The sequence below is a fragment of the Parasteatoda tepidariorum genome, chromosome 2 (assembly GCF_043381705.1).
Source record: "Parasteatoda tepidariorum isolate YZ-2023 chromosome 2, CAS_Ptep_4.0, whole genome shotgun sequence".
NCBI classification, from domain to species: domain Eukaryota; kingdom Metazoa; phylum Arthropoda; class Arachnida; order Araneae; family Theridiidae; genus Parasteatoda; species Parasteatoda tepidariorum.
In genome coordinates this window covers 31203947-31214460 of record NC_092205.1, presented here as the reverse complement: position 1 = coordinate 31214460, position 10514 = coordinate 31203947, and the positions used below count along the sequence as shown (strand labels likewise).

Here is a 10514-nt window from a genome sequence, read left to right as displayed (position 1 = left end):
ATAAGTTAAATGAAGAGTAATGTTTTCATTATATGTAAGATGTTTGTTTTCTATGAATGATATTTATTTTTTCACGGAAAATTGTACATAAAAGCAATTGTCTATTTAACAAAGTTAAATACATGTAGGGCGTAGGTGTTTTTTATTTACCTTGGCTGATTTTTTGTGGAAGTTTACAGTATCGTCAGAAAAAATAATTAAGAAAAGTCAGAAAAAATGAAATACAGTATCGTCAGTAAAATAAGTATGTAACTTTAGCTTTAGCTTACTCATTTTAAATATGAATTTCGTAAAAGCGTCAATTGAAAGAAATTGAAGAAACACATCACGTCTGTCTTATTGTGTTTTCTTTTAACTCTTTTCTATTCAAAAATTAAAAAATCCAACTTCATACTTAAAGACCTTACATAAAGTACAACTACAAACTTTAATAAGGAAATAAGCAACATATATCAAAAACAAAGAAAAGAACTGTCCTTCGTAAACGCGAAAAACCTTAATTAACATCGATAAACGATATTCTAAATAGTCACGATATTCTTTAAAGTGTTCATTGTTTAAACATATTACCAAGCAACTAAGTGTATTTATTTTTTTTTCGATAAAAAAAAGTAACCTTGACAACATCCTCAAATTGAAATCTCAAAGAAAGACGCACTTTTCTACCAGCTACATTATCGAACGGAAAGCATGGAAATCAGGTTTGACGGTAAAGTTGCTTTAGTAACAGGTGCCGGAAAAGGTAAAATTGCAGATTTTTTTTTTCTTTTCTGTTATCAAAATGTACTTTAAAGTAATGTAGGAAGATTAAAGTAATTTAAATATTAATTGATGAAATCTGAGAAATTTAAAATAAGTCTTACATCGAGCAAATTTTTAGCTTATTTTAAAAATATTTTTACCCATTGCATTCGAAAACTTGTAACAATGTTGGTGTTTCATATTTTAAAAACAATTATAGATATTAGTTGCTTCACTTTCGGTACATCATCCATTAATTCCATTTTACCGTAAATCCATTTTTACTATAAAATGGTACAGTGTAATTTTTAAACTAAAATTTTTTACTTAGATTGCTTTAGTGATTTTACGGTAATTATTACTGTAAAAATTATCGTATATCAGATTTTTCGTAAGAAAAGATTTTGCGGTAAAAAGCATCGGCATCCTAAGTGCCGATAAGTGCCTCTTTTTCCGTAATTTGATCCGGAAATTTTTACAGTATGGGTGAAAATAAGGAAATTTTTTAGATATATTAAGACTCTTTTCATTAAATAAATCATAAAGTGAATCTTACAAAACGATTAAAATTTAAGTAAATAACTTATACTGTGATTAGACTGTATAACTTATACTGTGATTAGACTGTTAAGTAGATATATAAAAAAATAATCAAAGCAAAAGGAATTATATAGGAAGGAAATTTGATAAATAAATTTAACAGGATGAACAGTTACAATCAGCAACAGGCAGCTTGTAATTAATAGGGTCATTACAGTATGATATTATTCACAGTATGATACAGTATTATTTCACCATGAATAGGTTTTAATGACCCGTCATGGAATATTTGGATTTAAAGTGCCTTGATGAAAATGATGACATTTATAAAAATTTTGATATATTAAATTTTGATTTTAAATAAAAAGTCAATTTTGATTCAATTTTAAATAATTTTTATTAGTAGTTTTGTTGTTATGTTTTTCTTAACTGTATCTCTTTACATTTGAAATCAATCTGTCATGGAAGTATGCTTATCTTTTCATATTTAGGAATCGGGAGAGACATAACAATTAAATTAGCGGAATGCGGTGCTGAAGTCATAGCTATAAGTAGAACACAATCAGATTTGGATGAGCTAGCAGAAATTGTAAGTGTTATTTTCGAATAAGTTTTAATACCTGAACTTATATTACTAAAGTAATAATATAATTTATTCCAATCACATATTATAGGCAACTATGTACGAAAAATTGACAAACTGAGTCGAAATTTAACATATTTGCTTTATGTCCATACTGAATTTAATCTTTAAGTGTTCAATTTGTATTTTATTGTATTTTTCAAACAAATTGCTTACATAAGTTAGGATTTTATTTTTAGCAGTGAAAACAAAGGCTGTAGAAGAATCTTTAAAATTTACAAAATTTTTTTCAAAAATAGTGTTTAGATCCTCAGACAGGAAAAAAACATTATAATAGCTTTTTTGAGAATATTTCAATTCTTAAAGGAATTGATAGAGAACTAAACAATAAATATATTTTTATCTATTTAATATATATTTATATACATTAAATATGTATTTATATGCATCAAATATATTTGTATATTTCGAATATATTTGTATCAAATATATTTGTATATTTGTGTATTTACCAGAAATAAAATTTGATATGCTTAATTAAATTTTAAAGCATACACATAATAGTTAATAATAGTTAGTTAACAATTAATAATAGTTAGTTAATAATTAATAATAGTTAGTTAGTAGTTTATAGTTAATAGTTTTTGCTTCTAGTAGAATCAAGATTAATTTTTTTCTCTTCAAATAAACAATTGATATATCTAATTCTAAGATAATTTCTTTCGATTTTTCACTGTAGCTATTAAATTGAAAGTAATACATCTTTTTTAGCTGAATCACTATTTCATTCTTTCATTTTTTTACGATTTTATTTTTGGGTTAGTTGCTTTTAATATTCATATTAAATTAACTATAAAAAATGCATTTAATGTTCTATTAAATAAAACTCTTTAAATGCAAATTAAAATAAAAATTCTAATACTACTTTATATTTGTAATTGTTTCTTAAAAAATCCGATTTTTTTTTCTTAATACGAAGTTAGTCTAACCATAGATAGTATACACTCCAAGAATAAGTATAAATTTTATACTTTTTTTATAAAGATGTATTTCTATCGGTAGAATTTTTTTGATCATCAATTTGTCCCCCTAAATCTTCAAAATTTAAGTTGGCATTTGTACCTTTATTTAAGTCTCATAAATCTAAAATATTTGAAAAACGTAGAAGTTTTAGGTTTAAAAACATGCTCTGAACGGATGCCAGAAAAGAATAAGTGTACAATTCTTTAAGAGAATTCGTATTCAATCAAAAAAAAATGGTTAGAAGCAGCATATACAAACTCGGTCTTAGACTACTAAGTGTAGTTCATAAAAAATAGGATGATGCTATTAAATCATAACCAACTTAATTTATTTTATTTTATAACTGTCGTTAGACAGCCGACCAATTTTTCGGTTTACGACTACTAATGTTCAACTCTGTAGCTTAGTCATTTTGAACCAGAGGACAAGGGAACTTCTGTATCAAGTTTTGGAAGAAATTTTCCTCCGTGGAGGACTTTTTTTATTTAATTGACCCGCATTTTGAGAGGAAGACCGCGAGAACCTCCCACGGTTAGCCTGACGACAAAGGAACTCTAACCCATGATCTGTCTGCCACTGAGGATATCAGCTCTGTGGTGGGTTCAAGCCGGATGCGGATCCGTATCGAACAGGCATCGCTGGAATTCGAACCCGGTTCAGATGATTGGAAGGCGAACGCGCTGTCACCTGAGACATCGCTGCACTGATCAGCTTAACTGGAAAAAGGGTTTTTTACGAAATTTAGTTACTGTTGTGACGAAAAGAATTAACTTACGTTTCATAAACTGGATGGCATTATTTTCTACGCATACAAGAATAGAATGATAATGACCAACCATCTGTTAGTTCATGCATTCCGTTTCTGAAAGTGACCTCCAATGGCAGGACGCAAAGAATCACTCGTTGTAGATTGCCCGTAGCTAGTGAGCTAGGTTAATGATCATAGGTATTTTGAAAAGTTAGCAAAATCCAGAAAAGCAATCAAATAGAATGTCCAGGAAAACTTTTCTATTGAACAGGACAACGCTAGATCACGTAAAACAGAAGCAATTTCAGCAAAAATTCTACCTACCATATTCCCCTCTCCATGCGTTTCTACATCTTCTATGAAATGCACTGCATCAGCATCGGTTTCAAACGTGCGACGAGGTCAAGTACGCAACTGTCCTAACAGCAACCAATGGTTCAGTACGATATTTCGTCTAGTGTTACACACGCCAAAACAATAGTAGACAATAGAGTTTCGTTAAATAAATTGCATGAAATAGCTTCTGACTCGTTATTTATTGACTGTACTTAATATTCTATAATCATTTCATTATAATATGCTTTTGATTATTTGTTCATAAAAATACGTTGCTTTACTTAAAATATCTAAAACTTTCTTTTAACTGTTAATTCAGTGTCCCAATATTCGGCCAGTTTGTCTCGATGTTGGTGATTGGGAACAAACCAAAGCAGTGATAAGCGAACTAGGACCTGTTGACTTGCTGGTAAACAATGCCGCTATCGGTAAAGGTCAACCGCTCGGAGAAGTTGACGAAGAGTTTATCAACAGGTTTAAAAACTTCAAATTTATATTCTATTTTTATTAATAATAAAGGTGTAATGCTCCTAATATGAAGTTCTCTTTTGAAAATTAAAAAATATTAGGACAATAAAATTAAAATATACCAATTATTATAATGGTTACCATTATTGCGCCCTATGTAGCACATATGATCAGTGTAAGTCATTAAGGATCGTCAAAATATAAATATTAAATACGTAAGGTATAATTATTGCAATCTTGTTCCATTGTTATTTAATGATAATTTTTGACAAAAAAACTTATAAAATATAGAAATACTCCTTTGCTTTGAACTAAAAATAATTCATTTCAATAACGAATTTAAGAACTCAACATAAATCAATTTTTCCAAACATTTGAGCCTAAAGCATCCTTCAGTTTTCTTAGTGTCACCTTGACATAACCTTCACATTTGTTTTAGATTGTTTTTGGTTTAGTCCACCATCTTCTTCAGCCTCAGTAATTGCATCGCATATAAGGAAATTAATTCATATTAGGCACTTTTTTTTCTTTTAAAATATATTTCCTAAGGGGGACAAAATTAATCTTATTAACAATAACTACAATCCTTAAGAGCTCTATTAAAATTGTCATTCTAATTTATATTAATTAATTACTATCATTTCCGAAATCGCATGTTCTTCAAAAAGAAACTAAAAATCACACGATTTTTATATAGGTCGCACATTAAATAACGTAACATGCTTAGAGCTTTATAACACGTGGTGAAATGAACGGAATGTGAAATAAGGATGCAGTTTCAATTTCTGGATAAAAATATGCTCTAAAATTCCCCACAGGAGGAAATTTGGCTCTTCAAGCGTAATATTAAATTATTAGATCATCAGAACAGCAGGGCCATATTTTGTTACATTTATAAATAATTAGTAACATTTGTAAATAACAATAAATTCTGAGTTTTATTATAAAAAAGGTTCTTTATTTCTTCAAAAGTATTCATTTATTGCTGAAGAAATGTACTTAAAGTTCCAAAATCCCAACTTCCATGGTGGCTTCTATTCTGAACCTTTCATCTTTCAGTAAGCGCCTGCACTCAACTATTGGAATTTCCATTCTAAAATTACGGTAAAAATAACCAGCAGTAGTCTGTCCATTCAATTAACCGTAAAGTTTACGGCAACGATAATTTTTTTACCTTTACGATTTCGAAATCGTTTACAACTAACATAGTTTAAAAAAAAGACAAAATAAAATTTAACAAACAAAAACAAAATGTAACAAAAATTCATCAATTTCATGAATTAGAAAAATTTAGATCTAAATAATAATAACACAATTTTAAAAAAAATATCCATTAATCACATGTTTTTCATTCATAATAATTATATTGTTTACACAAATAATAATTCTTTTTCTATATTTTCAGCCTGTTAGATGTAAATTTCAAGTCCATTGTAAATATCAGCCAAGTAAGTAGCTTCCATTTGATATTGAAACTGTGGTATTTTGCTAAACAATCGATTTTATTTTAAGTAACAAGCAAAAGGAATAGAAGTTTTTAATAAATTTTCAAATTAAAGTTTAAAAAAATATAAATAAATCAAAGTGTTCAGTTACGGCAATATTTATGCCTAAAATCCTAATTTTATTTTATTCCCCAAAAATGAGCATTGATTTAAAAACTATAAAAATAAGAAGAATGGAAGAAAAGAGAAATTTACTATTCGTTGAGATCTGCTTAGGAAACTAAGAGTTCTTTTGCAAATATATCTAAATTAAATACAAAATCAGTCGAAAGATGGCGTTAGAAACAAAACTTCTCTGTATGTCAAACCATTCCCAATGTGTTTTTTGCATGAGTATCTGTCTCCTCAAAATGCAGCCCACTATAGCAAATAGTGTGATTTTTAAAACATTTTATAGACAGCTATTGACGAACTATGACGTTAATTTTGAGACTTGGTGAGAGGAAACCTTGTTTTTTATGTAGTAAATCGAACAATTCTATCGCCTTGCATTTTTTTAATTGTTTTTTTTTTTTTTTTTAATCGTCTCCTATTTTTGGAGCACTCTGTAATAAATGCTTGTAAAAAAGTGTGAACCTATTTAGTATCACAATTTTCTTGTGCCATTATGCCTTTCTTAGTGCTATAATTTTAGCTCCACAACTTTAACTCGATTAGTGCTGTAAATCTATGCGCAGATGTAAATTTAAAAACGTCGAATTAAGAAATAAGCTTGAAGCAGAATAACCTGCATGAATTACAATAGACTGTATTTCAGGAGGTCTTTAAAGGGATGAAAGAGAAAGGTAAAGGTGGATCGATTGTGAATATATCTAGTTTGTCCAGCATAAGGGGTTTTCCTAATTACGGGGTTTATGGAGCTACTAAAGCTGCCACTGATTCCTTAACGAGGAACATGGCTGTGGAATTTGGACCATACGGGGTGAGTAATATCTATCATCACGCATTCAAGACATGTATACATTATATTTTAAACAATTCTATATTTTATTGAGATATTTCATATTTTATGTGTTTTATATGTTCATAAATTAAATATTTTACTTATTTAATAAATTTTGCTTAAATAATTTAACAAAGATCTTATTTATAAAAAAAAATTTGTTGCATTTATTCAACTAGCCTTATTCGTACATGGGAATTTCAAATCTAAAATTAGTTTTGCTCCTAATCCTTTTTGTTTTTAAAAGCTAACGTTTTTTGTCTATTTTTGCTTAAATGTTATAGTCTAAGTTATAATGTTAATGTTATAATGTAATGTAAATGCTATAGGTACGTTTTTAGTCTATTTTGTTAGTTTATTTTAGTTTAAAAACGTCATACATAGCAGAGAGTTACATAAAGATTGCGCTTCTAGCGGAGGAAAACGACATTTCCGGGCTTCGGTTCTTATGCAATTTTAATCCTAATGTTGTTCCATTACTCCCCAAGAAGTTGTTGCGCGTCTCTCTGTTATATGCAACGTTTTTAACTTGTGCATTTATACAAAAAAAGGTATAAAAATGTAATATAAAGATAAACTATAGCTTGGAGAAAGAAACTGATTGTAAATTTGAAATAAGAGATACGAAAGTAATCAACTTTTGTTTAAAAAAAAATCTCACGTAACAGAAAGCATAAAAAAATTCTCCATTTATAGAAGAATTATAACTAAGGCCCGGATTTTGATGACATTTGCATTTTTTTTTGCATTTTTTGAATTTTTGGACATTTTTTGTCCTTTAGAGCATTTTTTGAGATTTATAGGGCATTTTCTTTAAAATTTTGGGGCGTATTTTGCATTTTAAAGCATTTTTTAAATTTTTTGTTAAATTTTTCTAATTTTTATTATTTTTTATAATTTTTTATTATTACACTGGCTTCCAAACAATGAAGAAAATTTCTAGGATATTAACAAGTGAAGCAGCATCTTTTCAAATTGAAGAAGAATTGTCAGTAAGTGTGACCGTCCTTTTCAAGTACGCACCAATAACATCAGTAGACGTTGAAAAAAGCTTCTCCTGGTGTAAAAATTTGCTTTCAGACAAGAGACGCTCGTTTACATTTCAAAATATTAAAAAAAAAACTAATAATCCACTGTAATTCTGATATTTTGTAATATTATGCGATGGAAGTTGCTATATTCATTTCAGTTTCTATACAAAATGAAAATGTTTTGGAGTCAATATATTTTCCTTTTTTTTGTTATTTTTGAATATAAAACATATTTGTCAAACTTTAATGAACGTAGAACAAGTATTGCATTGCTTTATATTTTTTGAAACGACTCATAATAATTTTAAAGAGTAAAACATTGTTTTAGTTCAATATTTTTACTTCTATTTAAGTCATGTCATAAGGCATTTTTAGCGCAATTTTCGTATTTTGAGGGCATTTTTTGCACTTTTAAGGGCATTTTTTGCAGTTCATAAGGGCATTTTTGGCACTTTTTAAGGGCATTAATTGAAATTTTTTAGGTCATCAAAATCCGGGCTCTAATTATAACTATAAAACACATTTAAAATGGAAAGCGTTTAGTAATTTTCAATATTAGTCTTTGTTTCTTAATAAAAGACGGTATTTTGAGACTTCATAAAGCTACATCTTGATATACAGAATAAATTTGCAAGTCGTGCGAAATTTCAAAGCCTAACATACATCTTATTGAATATACTCCTACATTCAGGATTAAGGAAATTTCCAGCGGAATTTATTCCTTAATCCTTGATCATTGCAAATGTACATAAAGAAATTTTTATTGAGTGTGATATGTAATATAATTTCATTGAATAAATTTCACTTCTTATTGAAAGGAAACCTGAATAAATATTAATTAAATTAATTTAATGAAATTAATTTTTTAATAATTAATAATTTTTTAAAAAATTTATTTTTAATAAAATTAATTTATTAATAGGAAGAAAATACATCTAGTCAAATTAATTTATTAATAAGAAGAAAGTACATCTAGTCAAATTAATTACTGCGAGACTTGGACTTGAAAGGAAATTAAAAATTTTATCATGAACTAACTCATATTTTGTTCTTAAGCTTATTTGTTATAATCCAACAAATATTTCCTTTAGTAAAAATTATTTCTTTATTATTAAACACCGTCTTCATGTAAACACAAAGTTGTGATGTACACACCTTCATAAAAAATATTAAATTAAACAATGTAAAAAAATTTATTTATTAAAGTATCCAAATTGCGATTTCATGTACAGCTTTTTATAGCTTTAAGAATTATACTGTTAATTTTTCAGGTTAGAGTGAATTCTGTCAACCCAACCTTCGTGCGTACAAAAATGGCAGAAGAACTTTTAAATTCTGGAGATCCACTTATCACAGCAATGAAAGAAAGAGCTCCTCTTCGAAGATTTGATGGTATGAATATTTAATATATAATACGAAAAAGAAAAGAAATTTTCTAATAACGAGCTGAGAAAAAAGCACGAGGAAAACTACCATAATGTGGTAAAATATATCAAGTTTCTAGTTCAACGAGAAAGCCAAAAGGCTTGTAATTTTTTACTATCGCACTTTTGTGATGATTTTGGCAAAATTAACAATAAAATATAGTTTTATAATATGCGAAAAAATATGGTAATTTTATTATGATCTCTGAAAGCATGGCATAAAAAAAAATTATTCGATTAAATGTATTTTTCAGTTTTTTTATTTTTTACTAAAAGTATAAGAACTATAATTTTGTAATAAGAACTATAATTTTGAAAACAAAACTTTCCAGTAAACCGTTACCATATCAACAAGGAATATAAGAAAAATGAATGGTTTAAATACCGTAAAATTTGACTTACAACCAATTTTACCAGAAATATCAGTACTATGCATGCGGTAATTTAACCAGAATTTTTCTCCGTGCATAATGTGTCATAATATAACGAATTTCGCAATACATTTCGCAATATTATAACATTTTACATACTACTGTAACTTATATAATTAGAAACGACTGATTCGATTATAATGGATATATTTATTCGGAAAAAATACGCTCTTGTGCTTGATTTCGTAACTTAAAATATAGACTGCACTAGTTAATTATCATATTTGAGGTCAGGCTCTCAAACCTTCAGTTTTAGTATCTTATTTTATTTTATAACCGTCGTTGAACAGCCGACCCAATTTTTGGGTTTATGACTACTAAAATTCAACTACGTAGCCTGGTAATTTTGAACCCAATCCAGAAGACAAGGGAACTCCTGGATCAAGTATTGGAAAGAATTTGCCTTTGAGGGGGACTTTTGGATGGAACTAAACCGCGTTTGCGTTACATACAGAGGAAGATCACGAGAAACTCACGCGGTTAGCTTGACGGCAAGGGGACTCTAATCAATGATCCATCTACCACTGAGGATATTTCACGTCATCACTGTGGTTGGTGCAAACCGGGTGCGTAATTCGTATCGACCAGTCATCGCCGGGATTCGTACCCGGTTCACCTCCTTGGAAGGCGAACGCTCTATTACCTGAGCCATCGCGTCGCTTCATTTCAGTGTGTACAAATCCAGTCATTAGCTTGAACGTTATTCATTCTGCTTTATATATATATAACTCCTACATTCAG

At 28.5% G+C, this 10514-nt stretch overlaps 1 protein-coding gene across 1 annotated transcript; it reads left to right on the top strand.

The window, feature by feature from the left end:
• Positions 1 to 557: 557 nt before the first annotated feature.
• Positions 558 to 9310, top strand: LOC107454949 (L-xylulose reductase; the record flags this gene model as incomplete). The annotated part of the gene is given in 6 exon segments (XM_043040962.2): positions 558 to 742; positions 1773 to 1870; positions 4291 to 4445; positions 5845 to 5887; positions 6702 to 6866; positions 9190 to 9310. Coding segments are annotated over 6 exon segments (634 nt in total), but the record flags the coding sequence as incomplete, so codon positions are not given.
• Positions 9311 to 10514: the final 1204 nt, after the last annotated feature.